Source organism: Botrytis porri (assembly GCF_014898465.1).
Source record: "Botrytis porri strain MUCL 3234 chromosome Unknown BPOR_030, whole genome shotgun sequence".
Lineage (NCBI taxonomy): Eukaryota > Fungi > Ascomycota > Leotiomycetes > Helotiales > Sclerotiniaceae > Botrytis > Botrytis porri.
In genome coordinates this window covers 92,875-112,023 of record NW_024066104.1, presented here as the reverse complement: position 1 = coordinate 112,023, position 19,149 = coordinate 92,875, and the positions used below count along the sequence as shown (strand labels likewise).

General features: G+C 31.7%; 2 protein-coding genes across 2 annotated transcripts; one reads left to right on the top strand and one right to left on the bottom strand.

Moving 5' to 3' along the window:
* Positions 1-3,542: 3,542 nt before the first annotated feature.
* EAF01_012050 (uncharacterized protein) lies at positions 3,543-4,384 on the bottom strand (the record flags this gene model as incomplete). Its single annotated transcript, XM_038920308.1, has 2 exons — positions 3,543-3,750; positions 3,816-4,384. 2 exons carry the CDS (start codon positions 4,382-4,384, stop codon positions 3,543-3,545), a joined length of 777 nt encoding a protein of 258 aa, XP_038764213.1.
* Positions 4,385-15,676: 11,292 nt separating this feature from the next.
* EAF01_012049 (uncharacterized protein) lies at positions 15,677-18,089 on the top strand. The gene is made up of 4 exons (XM_038920307.1): positions 15,677-16,009; positions 16,072-17,008; positions 17,087-17,356; positions 17,481-18,089. The coding sequence occupies exons 1-4, from the start codon at positions 15,818-15,820 to the stop codon at positions 17,675-17,677; spliced, it is 1,596 nt and encodes a 531-aa protein (XP_038764212.1). The 5' UTR covers positions 15,677-15,817; the 3' UTR covers positions 17,678-18,089.
* The last annotated feature ends 1,060 nt before the right edge of the window (positions 18,090-19,149 follow it).

Below are 19,149 nucleotides of genomic sequence, written 5' to 3'. Positions count from 1 at the left end.
CTATCATGGCTTGCTGTATTTGTCCGTTTATTTTGACCTTGCAGTATATCTGTCCTGCTTGTCCTGTAGCATTCAATTGCTGGGTAACTTGTTTTTTGTCTGTTTCATTGGATTGTTGGTTCCTTGTCTTTCTTTTCTTGGGGAACCATCCGGTTGCTTCTTTATCTGATCGATGGATTCCGCAGAATTCATCATAGCAAGCAGTCCAGCTCATCATCGCGTGATCTGCTGGTATCTCTTCCTTAATACATTCTTCCGTTACCGACGGTGATGGGGTTCGGTAATACTCCTGTTCCCACAAATCTACTGCATTCATACCCTCTTGGTTTCGTGGTAACTCATCCAATAATTTCCGGAATTCTTCACTGGTGAAGGTCTCAGTTTCTTCGGTCTTAGCTGGATGTTCCTGGGATACAAAGGTAGCGTTAAGTTGGCCTTTGCCGAACTTGGGTTTGAAGTTGCCTTTCTTTCCTCCTGTCTTCTTACTTCGGCAATCCGCTGCCCGGTGCCCTGTTTTTCCACATTCAAAGCATAAGTTGTTTTCTCGTCTACGTTTCTTTTCCTGATCATCATTCCTGTTTGCGTGGTGCGTGGCGTCTAACTCCATAGGGTCTCCGTATCTCTGTGGATTGTATCGTGGTCTACCCTCGTTCTTGCGGTAACGCCCTTGGTTTTGATTTTCTTGAGGTTTGTATGATCTTTGGCTTTGCTTAAATCTGTAGAGACGATCGTCGGCTTCAATAGAGTCCTTGATTAAGTCGTTCAAATCATTACTCTCGCCGTCTCGGTCTAGTTCCAATCGTACTTCTGGTTTGAGCCCTTTTCGGTAATGGCTCATGATGGCGGTCTTATCCCATTTGGTCATTCCTGCATATCTTCGGAACTCCGTAGCGTACTTGAGGGCTGATCCTGTTTGCTTGATGTTAAAGATCTTTTCCTCGGCTATCTCTAACTCGTTGGCGTTTCCGAAAATCCTACGGATTTCTGTTTTGAACCCTTCGAAGCTCTCGAAGATTACTCTGGTAGGTTTCATGCGGTATCGCTCGCTGTTCTCGAAGTAGTCCCGCAAGTATGGCTGAATCCATTTGCCTGCTTCTCCTCTGAGGTATGATACGGCCCATACACTCTTGGATTCCTTTTCGGTAAACTTGTCTTCGTTGAATCTGAAGTAGATTTCAAGTTGCAAGAGGAAGGTGTCGAGTTCCTGTCGACTTCCTTGGTATTTGTCTGGTAAGGCAATCTTGAGTGTTTCGTTGATGGTAATTTCCTTGGGAGCATCGGTCATCTCGACATCGTCGGTGTCGGGTGCTTGTGCCTGACTGCTCGCGGATGCACTGGTGGGTGTCATATCGTCGGTTGGTATTGAATCGGTACTTGAAGCAGAAATGGTGCTCAAAGTGTTACGGGAGCTGCCTCTAGGGTCACGTGGAAGTGTCTAGAGATCTCTCGAGATGGTTTAAACTAAACTTCAAGTAGGAATTCAATAAGGTTGTAACTGGTTGCAATTCTCGTAACTATAGTAATGAAACTAATGATTGTTCTTGAGCACGAAGCTCTACATTGTAATGAAATCCCATTCCCTTATATAGATCTTCGTACTCTGATGTTGGTTGGAGTTTCTTGGAGTCCTGGCTCCCAAGGACCTCCTTGGAGCCCTGGCTCCTGGGGACTCCACCACGTGACACTTGTCACATGGCATTCTGTTACCCATCGTAACAAATAGTTTAGATTAGATTTCAAGTAGGAATTCAATAAGGTTGTAATTGATTATAATTCTTGTAACTATAGTAATGAAATTAATAATTGTTCTTAAGTATGAAGCTTTGTATTATAATGAGACCCGTTCTTTTTATATAGACCTTTTTGCTCTACAGAATCTATAGTTCTGTTCTACTTAGATCCCTTGGATCCTAAGCTCCAAAAGCTTCTGGCTCCTTGGATCCTAAGCTTCAAAGGCTCCAACGTCCTATCACATGACACTTATCACGTGATCCAATGTTACCCGTCGTAACAATATAATTATAATTCCTTTTGAATTTAGAGCTTAGTTTTAAAGGCTTTATAAAAGATTATAGAATCTATTATAATAATTAAGTTTGAAAGTAGGTTTTTATACTTACTTATTAATAAAAAAGCTAATAATTATTAATAACAAATTTTTATACTATTTATATAAAATAGGTAACTATTTAAATAAAGAATATAATACTTATATATTGCTTATAGAAAATAATAATGAATTACTCCTATATTAATAAGGAATTGTAATTTATATTCAGATATATTAAATATATGTAATAATAAAAGTAGTTCTAATATCGAATAAAATAATCTAATTTGTTAATAATATTATTAAGAAAATCATATAATTAATAATATTATTATTTAATAATATTCTATAATAATATTATCTATATAATAGCTTCTACTTCTTTTGACAATATATAATTATAAATAAAGCAATTAATATAAAGATTAATATAGTATATTAACCACTCTATATCTCTTATCTTCTCTTATCTTCTCTTATCTTCTCCTATCTTATCTTATCTTATCTTATCTTATCTTATAACAAATTATTTATAAATAATTTATAGATTACTTACAAGTTACTCATTCAGATTCTAAATTATCTGCTCTGTAAACGGATTATCTACGGATTATTTGTCAAGGCTATTATCCGCCTGTGGATACCCGTTGCACAGCCTAAGTGGAGGTGCCTGGTCTACAAAAACATCTCCAAGCATACCGCATCCTGGTATAAGATTATTATAGTGAAACCTGTTTATAAGAATGTTTCTTATAAGGATGTGTTTATCGGTCCCTTTTTTCATCTAAAAAACCTTACCACAAGAATGCCTCTAATATCCTCTTGGCGACAAAGATCATATCCTTATAAACAGGATAAACAGGTTTCACTGTATCACCTAAGTTAATATGAAACTATAATACTAGTACCTTAGTTCCTATTGACTATAAGATTACGACCAAGGAACATGAAGCTGCAAACCGAGTTCTACTTATTTCCCTCACATGAGAAACTGTAAACCTTAGCTCACCATCTCGGCATTTTTGCGGATAGAGTCTTTCTTGCCTTACCGGTTTAATAAGGCCTTGGTACAATACGAAAGATAAACATACTTTATACTTTATGCGGAGCGGCTTTCCCGTTCCTAGGCCCATACCACGTTGTAATTGAAGTCTAGTATAGAGAAGAAACTTCCCATATATTAACCTTAAATCTCCTGAGTAGACTAGGCTTTCCGCGGAAACAGGGTACACCTCCACATTATCTTAGTGAGGCCATGAGTGATTGATACTTGAAGGGAGTCTCCATCCCGGTAACCTGGCATATGTTCATTCGGGGAGGGGCAAAATACAGTCTATCACTAGCAGCAATCCACAAATTTGATATTTTAAGTTTCATATTGGAGTTCACTAAAAGAGTGGAGATTTCGAAAGTAAGATTCTAGATCACAAACTGGTCTTCCTCATGAACATCCCGAAGCAGAGCACAGAACTGGCTCGGTTATCCACTTCGTCTAACATTTCCATCCCCCATCAATGGTAATGTCAGATCCTGAGATGTACATCGACTCATTACTCAATAGAAATGCGATCAACTGAGCAACTTCCTTGGCTTCCCCATCTCTCCCGAGTGCAATTGGTGGGTAATTGGCACTTCCAGGCTGCAAGTGAAGACCAATCGAGTTTTCCGCAGTCTTGAGCATTGGTGTAGAAATGCGGCCCCTAGAGCTGGTCTTCAGAATCCAAAAACATCATGACCGAGATAAAATAGAGCACAGATCACTTACGGACAAATGGCATTCACTCTAATTCCTTTCCCACCTACTTCCTTAGCTGCCGTTCTTGTGAGCCCAAGGATCCCATGCTTAGCTGAAGAATATGAGGCATTGTTTGCTGCCCCGGTCAATCCCCGAATAGAGGAAGCGTTCACGATCGAGCCGTTTTGAGCCATTACTTTCAGCTGAGCCTTTAAACAATTCATTGTCCCGGTCAAATTGACTCCCAAGACAAACTCCCACTCGTCCAAGTCTTGTTCGACGATACCTTTCAATCCAATAGAGCTCGGAGCAACACCAGCCAGATTGGCTGAGCCATCTAGCTTTCCGAAGTTGTCTATGGTCTTGTTAATCCATGCTTCCACCTCTTCAAACTTCCTTACATCAACCTTAGTGATCAACACGTCCACGTGATACTCAGATTCGAGCTGCGCTTGAAGTTCCTTCAATTTGTCTTCTTGGATATCTGCAAGTGACAACCTCGCTCCACGACTTGCAAGTAACTTTGCTGTTTCTAGGCCGATGCCCGAAGCTGAGCCTGTGAGAGCGATAACTTTGTTCGTAAATGGTTGAGAGGACATGATACTATAATATAGGGGTGATGATTTATCAGCTTTCAGAAATATCTTACTTTGGTTCTGAAAGATTGGGAATTGATGTTTTATATATACATTTTTGACTAGAGACTACAAATGCACAAGTAGACTTGTAACTCCTCTCTCAAACATGCGATTTGAGTTTTATGGTACGCTGTATAGGTCCGGCAGGGTAGCATCTTGTACTCCATAGGGGAGCGTCTGAAATGACAGTGGAACGTTAAGCCAATCAAAAATAAATTAAACTAACTATCCTTTAAACTGCCAACTCTTGGCGCTTTCGGTTAAGAGGACCTTATTGACCAATTAGATCATCAGGATTTCTGAAATTTGATCAGATATTCATATTCAATCTTGAATATAAAATTCAATCGATATTATTTTCATTTCAAATCTATTAGCTTTTTCATGTTTTTGAAAATCAAATATCTACAGTCAAGATTCCGTGTTGTAAATAGAGTAACTGAAAAAGCATTAAAGTGATCATTCGAAATAATCAGGCTTCATCATTTAAGATACGAGCTTTGCCTCCGGCCCCACGGTGCCGGAAAAAGAACTACGCGTCGCTAATGCTCCACTTCTAATTTTCCTTAGGCACCTAAGACCTACGTCGCAGCTCGTCCTGCCGGAGGCTTATTATTCTTATTATTCTTAATTGCTCTTAATCACTCTTTCTTTTCTTTCTTTTTAAATGAATTTAGTAGTAGAATAATGAAATAGTAATCTTACTACTATAACCTATAAGTTGATGATTCTACAGCCTGTTACTAATTCGTTATAATATTATATTTCTATTTAGATTTCTATTTATAACGATCCTATCATATTAATGAATTGTTTAGGGACTTATATAATCCATAATCCTATATATTACCACTTCCCTTTCAAGAGCTCTTTTAGCTTTTTATTTTAATATTCTAAATAATACAATCGTTACATTATACTAAGATCATATAAATTTTAAAAAAGCTTTTAATTACTTCTACAAAGCTTCCTACTACTAGCTCACTCGCCGAATACCTATTACCTATTGCCTTCTATATTCACTCCCTTAATATAATTATTCATATGACTTTCAATCAAGACCTCTTCCTAGCTCCACTTCTATAAACCTTACTTTTAACAAGCTAATACCTTACTATTACATTATTTAAAATCTTTCTATTTTATCAACAATAAATCTAAAGATTCTAAATCTAGCATATAAATTATAAAAACTAATCAATTCAAAGTATTAATACGCTTATACAATTAATACTATAATAAAGTAGCTTATTCAGTTGATCTATTAGACTAATTCATATCTTATTAATATTTTCATTATTGTTTTGTTAATATTATTAATAAGAGATATATTTCAAGCGAATCTTCTTTCCTTTATTCATTTTATTTTTCAATAATTTTCAAACCCTTTTTTTATTGATTTCAAAGTCTTTCTTATAAAAGTAATGAAATTATAGAATATATATTTCTATAAGATAATCAATAATATCATGAATTATATTATAAAAACTATTGAAATTAATATTAAAATTATAAATCAAATATTAAAAATAATAAAGAATATAGATTATAATATAATTAAATTATAGAATTATATTTAGAATATTAATATACTCGAAAACAAACTTTTCAAAAGGAAAGAGTAATATAATAATTCTATTATATTAATAAATCATTTAGAAATTTATGTAATCTATAATCCTATATATTATTACTTCCCTTTTAAAAGCTCTTTCAGCTCTTTACCTTAGTATTCTAAATAATATAATCATTATACTATTCAGATTTATTAGATTTAGGTTTAGGTTTAGAGTCGAATATTGAAAAATATTCAAGGCAACTTTGCCTCAGGCATTGCTTACAAATACATCTTAATTCAATTTTTCGAATTTTAATTAATTAATTCCATAATTAATACAAAATTTACCCTTAAAACATTTATATATTCTGAAAGTTTTCAGTTTCTTTAATTTAATTAATTCTTTTTCATTTGACTTATTAATTCATTTAAGATTACACATTAAACTAAGATGATTTTATAAGCTTTTATAGATTTATTCGTTTCTATTTAATTGAAACAACTTTGTTCTAGTATTAGTATATTATTTATGATTAATTAGAAGAGGCTTTATGAGTATATATCTATGAAAATGATCTGGTTATATATATATATTAATTATATAAGTATATGTGAAGTATAACGATTCGATCCCTTTCAGGTTCCCTTCTGAGTATCACGGGTTTGATACTAGCTCATTCTGATCACCTGATTCCTGTCCTGTCCTGTCCTGCTTTATATATAAGAGTAAGGTAGAACTCCTAGTTCTACCTCCTAGTCTTTTATGCTTTTAGCTCATCGGTATAGCTTCCGAATACTCCCAGAAGTGATCCCGTGACACTTAATCACCTAGCCTCTAGGACCTTAGCCTATCACGTGACTCATTGGTGTATATACTCCGGAGCTCTTATATAGTTCTCTTCTTGTTCTTTACTTCCTTCTTTAGTTTTAGATTCTGAGGTAGAATTGAATCCTTTTATAACAGTCCTTCACATGAAGCATAGTTTTCCCCCGTTTAATTCTACGAATCTATACTAGTATTTCAATTAGTATTTCAATGAAATAAAAATATTTAATCACAAGGTATTTATAGAATACTTTGAATAGTATAGTGTAAAAGAGTAGAAGATGATAGGGTTACACGAGAAAAGCCTTCGTATATACTATAGATCAATTTAAGTAGCTATATATAATGAATAGAGTATATCACTACACAGTGACAATAAGATAAGAGATTACAATTAAAGATATCAATACAAAAGTGTTGCGGGAGCTGCCTCTAGGGTCACGTGGAAGTGTCTAGAGATCTCTCGAGGTGGTTTAGACTAGACTTCAAGCAGGAATTCGATTAGGGTGGAAACTAGTTGCAATTCTCGTAACTATAGTGATGAAACTAATGATTGTTCTTGAGCACGAAGCTCTACATTGTAATAAATCCCATGCCTTATATAGACCTTCGTCCTCGTATGCTAATCCTTAGGACCTCTCAATATGGATCGCAATGGATCGCACTGCGCTCCCTGACGCTCCATCACGTGCTGAAAGTCATGTGACGTGGTGCTCCTAGCTACCGGCGTAACAAAAAGGCAGGTAATCAAATTGAGGGTGAAAACATCGATTATCTTTCTCAGCTCTATAGAAAGCAAGACTATAAATACTGGCTACACAAGTCACGTGGCCTTCAGGTCACGTTCTCAGCGCATAATAGCTTCGAAATTTATTATAATAAAGAAATAATAAAAATAAAATCATTTAATAATGAGAGTATATATAATCTTTAATCGAGATTATATATAAATAAAATTCTTGAATTAATAAGAACTCGATATTTTGAGATATTAGAGCTTTCAAATTCAATGAATTTAATTCAAAGGAGAATATTAATAAATATATAAAAGGAAAAAAAACACGAAAAAACTAAGGAAAGATTTTCTTAGAAAAACCTATTAATCTCTATTACATTCAAATCAAAATATTATTCTTTTATTTTTTTTAAGATTACTAAATTAATATTTATCTAAATTAAAAAGATATTATCATTAATATTAAAGAGGGAAGTTTAATATATTTATATTAAAATCATTAATATTGATATTATTAATAATAAGCTTATCATATTAAATATAATTAATAAAAAAGATTAAACTATAAATTCCTATAATAATTTAAGCTTTTTAATATTCGAAAGCTTTATAAAAGAGTTTTAATTATAAAGAAGAAGGTTAAGTATAGGAAAATGAAGAATGAAAACTTTTCAAAAGGTTTTACTTTTTTCAAGAAATATCTTATAAAAGATATATTAATATAGTATTTGATATTCTATTAATATATTTATAATTATTCTATATAAATAAAAAGAAAAACTAAACCTTTCGAAAAACATTTATAATATATCTATTTAAATGTATAATATTTTGTATTAATATATAATATTATTATAAAATACTGATTTTAATATTATCTTATATAGTAAACAATATACTATTAATTATAATTAAAGAAGTAGTAATCCTTCAATATAAAGTTTATATTACTAAAACAATAGCATCTCAATATTATTATATCTACTATTTCAATCTTATTTAATCACCTAGCTCTATAATACAATCTTGACCCTTATATCGATAGGGTAGTCCGATAAGTTCTAATATATTATATTCTATATCGATTTATTTATTTATCTATTTATTTATTTATTTATTTACATTCGGGGGGCAAGTCATAGGGGTTTGCTACAACCTCCCCGGGGGTACTAAAAATAGACTAAGCTAGTAGTTCTATATATATATAAAATCACTGGCTTAGTTAAACGTTTTATTTTTCTACAGTTATAATGTTGGTAAAAAATGAGTAGCGTTACGAGCATTACTTATTACTTTCGTTAATAAGTTTAGGCTATTTAGTTTACTTTATACTGAAAAGTTTAGAGGTTGTTTAGAGTCTTTATAAAAGAAGCAGAGTTATAGGCTAGTAAAGGTCGGGGTGACTATAGACTGCTGTAAGCAAACAATTATATTATTGAGAGAAAGAGGTGTATTATGACCGCTCAAGTACGAGTAGAACTACTTTTTTAAAAAAAGTAGGGAGGTAGAACGATGGTAGAGTGAAGGCTCCTTTTGTCAGGGCTAAAGGATTGAAAAAGAATTATAACTTCCTTTTTTGATTATATACAAATAATGAATTGTAGATTTGAAAGTAATTAAACTTCGAAAAGATAGATATTGATTGAAAAATGATTTAGAATAGAAATAAGTATGAATCATTTTACTATTGAGCCAGCTACTTCTTACGGAGAATAATGATTCTTTTGTTTATTCTATATCGATAGGGTAATCTAATAGAAAAAAAGGGAATGAGAGATATTAGACTTTAAAAAGAAATTATATACTATTAACATATTATAAGAAAAAATGAATATAAAACTTATAAGTAATGAATTAAAGATTATAATAGAATTCTTAAAGAATTCGAAGTATTAGAGGATAAAGATAACCCTTTAAGAGAAATACAATATTATAATTAATTATAGCTTTTATAATATTTTAGGAGAAATTGAATAGAAAAAAGGAGAAGGGGATTATTATAATAGAATAAAAAGCACAGGGTTTCTATAGGTACATTAAAGGATTTAATAAAGAAAAGATTTTTAAATACAATAGATCTATAATATAAATAACTTGAAGGATTTAAAAGAATTATTCAGAAGGTTACTTATAGATCTTAATAAAAAAGTTCAAAAGGGGAATAAGTTTTTATTTCTTTTTTCTATTTACTTTATTCAATTAAAACTATGTATAAGTGTGTCGTATAATCTTAATATAGCTAGATAGATCGAATCAATTATGAATTTATTATTACTATTATAAAAGGAAAAATCAAATTAATTAACTACAAATCTTATTAATTTAAAAATTGAAGATTTTCTTTCAAATACCTTAAAGATAATATTATAAAAAGTATAACATGGTTTATTATCAAGTGAATTATATTAGTGAATGAATTATTTAATTGATATATAAAATTCATCTATATAATAGTAATAGTAAATTCATAATTGATTTAGTCTATCTAGCTATATTAAGATTATATGATATACTTATATATGGTTTTAATTGAATAAAGTAAATGGGAAAAAGAAATAAAAACTTATTCCTTTTTAAATTTCCTTATTAAGATCTATAAATAATCTTTCGAATAATCCTTTCAAATTCTTTGAATTGTTTATATTATAGATCTATTATGTTCAAAAATCTTCTCTTTATTAAATCCCTCGATATATTTATAGAAACCTTACGCTTTCTACTTTGTTATAATAATTCCTCTCTTTTTATTTAATTCCTTTAAAATATTATAAAAGCTATAATTAGTTATAATATCGTATTCCTTTTGAAAGGTTGTCTTCGCCCTCTAATACTTCGAGTCCTTTAGGAATCCTATTATAACTCTCAATTCATTACTTATAAATCTTATATCCATCTTTTCCTATAATATATTGATAATATAGAATTTCTTTTTAAAGCCTAATATCTCTCATTCCCTTTCCTCCCATCGAATTACCCTATCGATATAGAATACAATATATTAGAGTCTGTTAGATTATTCTATTAATATAAAGAATAAGACTATATTATAAGACTAGATAATTAAATAAGGTCGTAATAATAAATATAATAATATCAGAATACTATTACTTTAATAATATATATTCTATATTAAAGAGTTAATACTTCTTTAATTATAGTTAGTAATATATTATTTATTATATAAGGTAATATTAAAATCAGTATTTCGTAATAATATTATATATTAATATAAAGTATTATATATTTGAATAAATATATTGTAAATGTTTTTCAAAAAATCTAGCTTTTCTTTTTATCTATATATAATAGCTATAAACATATCAATAAAATATTAAATGTTATATTAATATATCTTTTATAAAATATTTCTTGAAAAAAGTAAAACTTTTTAAAGAGTTTTCATTCTTTATTTTTCTATATTTAAAAACCTTCTTCTTTATGATTAAAACCCTTTTATAAAGCCTTCGAATATTAAAAAGCCTAAATCATTATAGGAATCTATAATTTAATTTCTTTTATTAATTATATTTAATATAATAAGCTTATTATTAATAATATCGATATTAATAATTCTAATATAAATATATTAAACCCTCCTTCTTAATATTAATAATAATATCTTTTTAATTTAGATAAATATCAATTCAATGACTTCGAGAAAGAGTAAAAGATAATATTCTGATTCGAATAATATAGTTTATTAGTACATACACCATATCAATACGTGTACTACTCATTTTATATATAAAATTCATCTATATATAACCATACACTTTCTTTATTTATAAATTGAAGTTTCTGAAATTTTAATATAAAATATTTAATTATATGTAAATTATAAAAATCTAATTAATTTTAAGAAAAACTTAATTTATAAAGTAGTTATTATAAAAATAATTATTTTGTAATGAAAATCATAACGATTTTCACTTTTTCTAAGATTTAATAGGAATATTTATATAAAAACTAGATTTCTAAGAATCTATTTTCATATAATTATTTAATATTTTTTTTTTCTAAAATAATGATTAGTTATTAAAATAAGAATATTAAAAAAGACCTAATTTTAATATATTTTGAAATGGTACACATACTGATATAATGTACACACTAATAAACTACGTTATAGTAAAGATTAATAGGTTTTTCTAAGAAAATCTTTCCTTAATTTTTTCGTGTTTTCTTTATCTATATATAATCGTATAATTTCTTTATTTATTAATAGAATTCTTTTAAAATTGAATATATAAAACTTAATTATAAAGTTATTATAAAAATCTAACTTTTTTTAGAAAATTCGAATTAATATAAGAATTATTACAGAAATAGTTTTTTATAACGAAAATCGTAACATTTTCAATTTTTTATCGAACATAATAGAAATATTTATATAAAAACTAGATTTCTAAGCAACTAAGCTTTTATTATTTTATTAGATTCTTTTATTTTTCAAAATAATGATTAATTATTAAAATAAGAATGTTTAAAAGTAGCTAATTTTGATGTATTTTCAAATAATCTATTTAGTAATATGATCCACTCGGTGATAAATCATGTTACTCAGTTTAATTTATTTTTAATTGGCTTGACGTTCCACTATCATTTCAGATGCTTCTCTTCGTAGGACCCTCGACTTCCCATAGAATTTAAACACTATCACTTTTTGTTTCAATAACAAAAATGTTGTTTTTAAAGAACTCATCAATCTAGCTACTCTCGAATATCTACATTCTCGAAGCATTGAAAATACATGAAAACAAGTAAAACCATTCTCATAAGATAAAATGTACAGACGGATTAAACTATTGAGGTATCAAAATATCAAATTATTCAAGCAGCTCAAACCAAATGAGAGAATGAAGAAACACCGGAGAATCCGAAGTTCCCGCTTGAATACCGGATTTACTAGACTATCCTATCTAGGAAGCTCTTTTAACAAGACCCACATATCGGGCTTATTCCATGTCTGATAAACTTTATATACTTACCCGCACCGTCCATATCCCAGAGCTTATTCGTTTCCCCATGTTCTCCCATTATCACCAGTGACATATCAAAGTTCCAGAGTAAACGGGAAGTGATAAGCCTCATTTCCAATTGTTCGATAATCAAAACTTCACATGAACATCACAAGATCAAAGCGTCACTCTCACACACAACAAATTTCGAAGGAAAAACTTCCTATATATTAATGATAGTTATTCTTTTGCTAAGGAGGAAGAGATAGATTACTAAGCGCTTGTGTATAGACCTACCAAAACTCTAAACGCAGCACTTGGAATAGAAAAGCTAGTTTTATATTTACTACTTGTAAAACTTTGGATTTCTATTGACCCTGGGATATCGAACAATATCTAACTTTGAAATTCATATTATATTATTAATATAGATTGAATATAATACAAGTATTATAATAGACTTTAACAAGATTAATCATTTAGATAATACTATTTAATTAAAACTCATTATAATATTATTATAATAATACTTTTTATATTCAAAACCTAAGTCTTTATATTTAATATATATTAATTTTTTTAATTCAGTCCGACTCTAGTCATTAAATCATTAAACGAATTTATTTAAGTACTTTTGCTATTAAATAATAAAGCGAAATTGATTACATTTCTTTTATAATAATATACCTCTAACTACTCTATATATTTCTAGAATATTAATACTATTTTATAAAAAGGATTACTGAAAGTTATTAATTACTTTTTATAGAAAAATAAATCTTTCGAGTTAATTAGAAATATATATAAATTAATTATTACGGATCGGCCTCAATCGCAACTACGATCGCTCACATGCGCATGTACGCACGTACACAATCACATATATATAGCTAATATATAGATACACTCTATAAGCACTTTGCTCTCGATTCTATAGTTGTAAATTCTAAGGATAAATTGTACCCTGCTCTTGTAGTTCTTCTACAACAAAGTGTCACATTAATACTGTCCTATTAATTCCCTTTTAAGTATTACTAGAGCTAGAGGGTAGCTCCTAAAATTTAATAAACCCACTTTCGTATAAGATAAAGTTAGATAAAGAATACAACTTAATTTAATATCTAGGCTTAAAGCAATTAAGTTTTTTAACTTATAGCCCCTAAACGCCCCAGAACTAATCACCCTCGGCTTTATAAAGGAATTACTAGAGAACAGGAACATTAACTGCTTAAAGGCGGAGTAGAGCTGTAATAATGTCTAAGTCTCTAATCAGGAGGGTATAGTCTGTATTCGAGGGGTTGGCAAGAATGGTTTTCAGATTAAATGTTGTAGTAGCAATATAAAAACCTGAATACTATAGCTCGACCGTATTATCTATAAGATACCTAATAATGTTAGAGAGTTTATGTTTACACTAACAAAAGATTTATAAAGGGGTGTTCCAATATTATTGAAATACAACAATTCCATATCTATTGGAGAATGTAATTTCATTTTCAATCTCGTAATTGGAAGTGTTATGCGCCTAAGTACACATATTAATGGCTTCTCCAGAAAATATATCGAAAATGAAATATACCATACAACTTGGATTATAGTTTATGAAACCCAGACCAAGTTTCAGATAAATAAAAAGGTGTGGATTGCTCAATCTGAGTGATGACGAGAAACAGAGGAGAGAGGAGCCCGTGATATAGAAATTTATGGTCCTCGTGACATGCTTTACTGGGGGATGCTACTATCGGAGGATAAAATCGACGCAAATTACAATAAAGAGCTTATAGAGAATAGATTTTGTTTCAGGGAAAAAGGAGATCTAGCCAAAGAAATCAAAGTGAAATTGCGGGGTAGTACACAATACAGCAGATGATAATAGACCTTGCAAGTTGCAGTCGAATAGCCTATTTGGATCCGGATAGAACACCGAAGTGCTATTCGTAAATGCTTTAGATCCTATCCTAGGTTCGGATGATTGTCCCTGCGACAGAGGGATAATCTTTGTACTCCAAGATCCTAGCAAGTAGAGTACTATGTAGTACCCTTGGACAGGGTGAATATTCATTTTACATATCCCACCTTGTTTTAAGACAAGGTTCATCTTTGAGAAACAAGGATAACTTGATGGTCAATGTGAGGAAAGATCGTGTATGTTCTCAAAGTGGTTAATGGTTGTCAGCACCTAAATGTTGGCAAATTTCTTAAGGTTTTTTTCTCCGGCGAATTATTTCCCGGAGCAAGAGGGGCTGTCTAATCTAGTCGCTTCTGAAAGCTTGTCCTTTATTTTCATCTTGATAAATGAAAGAATCGTTTCATTCAAAGAGCTTCTAGTTTTGCCGAGATGTTATTCCTCACAAGTCGAAAAGCTTAAGGTTGTTAAGTCTAAACTTAAATTGAAATCTATGCTTAATCTTATTCTACTTTATACGAAAAAGGATTCACTACAACCCTCAGAGTCACTCTTTGGTTTGAATGATCAGTTTGGGTGAATCCTCGATACATATCATGACCCTGTACACTTCAAAATACACTAAAATTCAGGCTTTTTTGATATTCAAAATCAAATAACCAATCATTATTTCATCGAAATTTATTTATAAAAAAACTTAAATTTTATATAAATCTATTTGATAATCAGAAAACCTCGAAATAATTGATAGTTTTTGAGATATAGGAAAAGTGAGTTCAAAAATCATCATTTTCTTCAAATTTCAAGATTGAATAAAATGAATCTCAAAAGAAACCAATATTGATATTTCTTATAACGTAACTTATTACTAATATTTCAATAGATATCAATTTTCAAATTTATTACAAAGACTGTTATTTCTAATATTATTTACGAAGTTATTGATGCTTTTGCTCGATGCACGGACCACTTTCGGAGCCCAATTGACGCGTCTTAGGGGATAGTGACAATATAATAGGTGTATCAACGGTATATCAATGGTATATCAACGGTATATCAACGGTATATCAATGGTATATCAACGGTATATCAATGGTATTTACATACTGCATATGTCAGATGGTTAGTTCAACATATCCTAGGTTGAGAATCAAATGAACAATGCAACAAATTATGCGGCTGGGTAATGATGTCCGAGCCGAGTATATAATAAATAAGTCTTCGCTGCCCTCATAAAAAACTTGAATTCTGGACCATTCAATATTTCTACATCTTTGTTTCCATTGCCTTTTTTTGGTAACAAGGAAGCTTTGGATGAGCTTCAGTTACTTGATTTCAGTCTTGGGTTTTATAACTGCTGAAGACATATGAATTGCTTGAGCTAAGGACATACATCGAATATTTTTCAAGATGTCGCCAGCACTCTTCGATAAAAGCAAAGACATGACCATATCACCACTCTTCTTAGGTGCTTCAGCGTTGCTTGTTCTAGCCTATGTTATTAAAGCCATACTTTCTCGGCCCCAAAAGTTGGATCTTCCAATTGTGGGAAAACCAGGTGCTGATCATTGGCAAAAGGAATTACGTGAAGGAACGGCCAAAGTAAGGATATCTCCATCAGCTATTCGTCCCTTGGGATTCCAGTATTCTAACTCACAAATCAGTACCCTAACATTCCCTTCATCCTCCCCAGCGATCCTCCCCTGGTTGTCCTACCCCATTGCACTCTTGACGAAGTCCGCTTCCTCGCCGAAGAAAAGGCATCCTTCCAGAAAGAAATTGACCGCATGTTCCTCTCAGCCCATACCAAAGTCGGCCAGGATGCACCCGTCCTCGTTAAAACTATCAAAAATGATTTAACTCGTCATACTACATCAGTTGCTGGTGCTCTCAAAGATGAAACGCACTATGCATTAGATACAGAATTTGGCACGAGCGAATCCTGGACTAAAGTGGTTTTGTTTGAGAAAGTAGTAAGGATCGTGGCATTAGTTAGCGGGAGAGTCGCCGTGGGAAGACCTCTTAGCAGAAATAAAGAGTGGCTTCAAACCAGCACTCAATACACGATCGATTGTATAAAAGCGAAGAATGCTGCGACTGAATGGCCGGCATGGACAAGATACTTTGTAGTACCGTTCCTACCAGACGTTAAGAAGGTGAAAGCACATACGGAAAAGGCAGCAGAGTTGTTGAAGCCACTTATCAATCAATGTATTCGGAGGTTCAAAGAGGGAAAAGGAATTGGAGAGGACTCGGGTGATGAATTTGATGATGATCAGGGAACGTTTGTTAGCTGGATTATGAAGCACACAAGTCCGGAGCTTAGAGAGAACCCTTACAACTTAGCCATAAACCAGTTGAATCTATCGTTCGCTTCAATTCGTACAACGACTATGGCTGTTTGTCATATCTTATTCGATCTCGCTTCCCATCCGGAATTTATCGCACCTCTCCGCGAAGAAATCGAACAGGTGATCGCAGAAGATGGATTTGAAGTTGATGGCGGCGGAAAGAAATATTTGAAGAAACAGTCAATGGCAAAACTCAAGAAATTGGATAGTCTCTTGAAAGAAAGTCAGAGGTTGAACCCTCCTAACATAAGTAAGTTGACCATTCTTTTTCCAATTCACATCACGATAAAGTATGGAAAATAAAAGAAAACAATCTAACAAATACCAGTTTCAAACATCCGCATAACAACCGCTCCTCTTCACCTGTCTACCGGCCACACTATCCCCAAAGGGACCCGCATAGGATACGATGCCCAGGTACTCAACATGGCGAACCCCGATCTCTCTTCGCTTCCCCACGATCCTTCCACTATGCCCCAACTCGATCCTCCCAGTATTTTCTCTCCTTTCCGCTTTGCTTCAATCCGTGAGATTCCAGGAAATGAATCCAAATATCAATATGTGTCAACAAGTAAGGAAGCCTTGAATTTTGGTCATGGTATGTATTCCCTATTTCCTGTTCTCATCTCTCACAAATTCATTGAATCCCCTGTCAATTTCACCTAAGCCCAGTCTTAAAAATGAAGAGTCCTCTGAAGAATCAATAATTAACATTTAAATAGGTAACCACGCATGTCCAGGTCGTTTCTTCGCAGGAGTTGAAATAAAAATAATCATGATAGAGTTGTTGAGAGGATGGGACTTCAGAAATGTTGGGGATACAGAGATGAAGGGAGGAGGAAGACCGGAAAACTTCAGTATTGATATTGTAATTACTCCAGATCAGGCAGCGGAGATCGAGATCAAGAAAAGAGTTTAAAGGTTTAACAGTTGGAGAGGAGTGAGGAGCAGGGGGATATTGAGAAAATGATTGTTGGAGGTGAAAATCGGTGGGTGAGAATGAGAAGGATACCATTCTGTTGGTATCACCATGGGGATGGTGAAGTCAATATAGTACTATGGTTCACACTGTTGTTATATTGCTTGAGGTTCTAAAAGCTAGGGCTACGAAACGTATTGCTGTAGTGTCGGAAGACGCTAGCGTCAACGCTAGCGTAGTCACATGATCCCTGTCCCAACACATTCATTTGATCACCAGTTCGGGTTTTATTTTTGTGAGATTCTATAATAAGTATACTAAATCACTTATTAATATCTTACTAATCAAATTATATATATATTAATAATATAAGTATAATATAATTTTATATTATAAAATTATATTATTATATTATAATATAGCTATATCTCTTATCAAATTGATTTATAATGAAATAGAATAAGATGAAATTATATGGAAGATTGATAATAAATTAACTAAATTGATTGGTTGTATTTTTCTTTTATAATATAAAATGATTCTGTAAGATTCGATTTAAATCGATCTTATTTATAAGCATAGAAACTACTAGAATTTCATTATAAACTATATAAACCTAGGATATTCTTTAAAGAAAACCTAGGAAAAAGCAAGCAAATTCAGCTCAATAAAGCTCTCTTTTATAATTTGTCTTCAATTCAACTCTTATATTATATTCGATTCGTCCTTCAAGCTAAAGTGACTATGTCTTCCACTATTACTAGAATATTATTATTATTATTATATTCTGGAAAATTACCTCCAACAATTTTATTTTCATAGTGTTAAATATTTACAAGTTAATTCCACCAGTATAATTAGATGGGCAGCAATATATCTACTTTTATCCACGATCCAGTCAACTTCAACCACAGGGAGTATGTTTTAAAGCCCGCAAGAAACTATGGTGCAATTTTAAGGGAGATTTTTTATATGTCATAAAGGGTGTGTTTTCTGTACTAATCTTATTAGTTCATATGTTGATATATGATCCAATTTGTTGATAGTGCTATACAATAACCCCTTTGATGTTGGAGGCAGTGAATGAGAAAATATTAAGAAGAGGAAGACAAAGAAACATAATATATGCAACACACACCAGAATAGTGTTTTTTCAAATCGAGGTGACACCAGTTCAATATTCACCTCAAGAAGTAGTTCTGAAAGATTGTGTATTTCAGACACGCCTTTGATTGACTGATTGATTTTATTAACGTCCGTTTTCAGTCCACGACTATATAGGACGGCTAGGCCCTACGGGCCTAACAGATAACTTTTTAATTTACAATATTGGATATGATCTAATTGGGGAAGTGAAAACAAATGTTAGGGAACAGTGCGCGCTCATTATACGCATTGCATATAGTAAGAAAATTATGAAAATGAAGAAATTGTAAGGAGGTCAAAAACCTCTCTTATTTCCCCAACTGCTT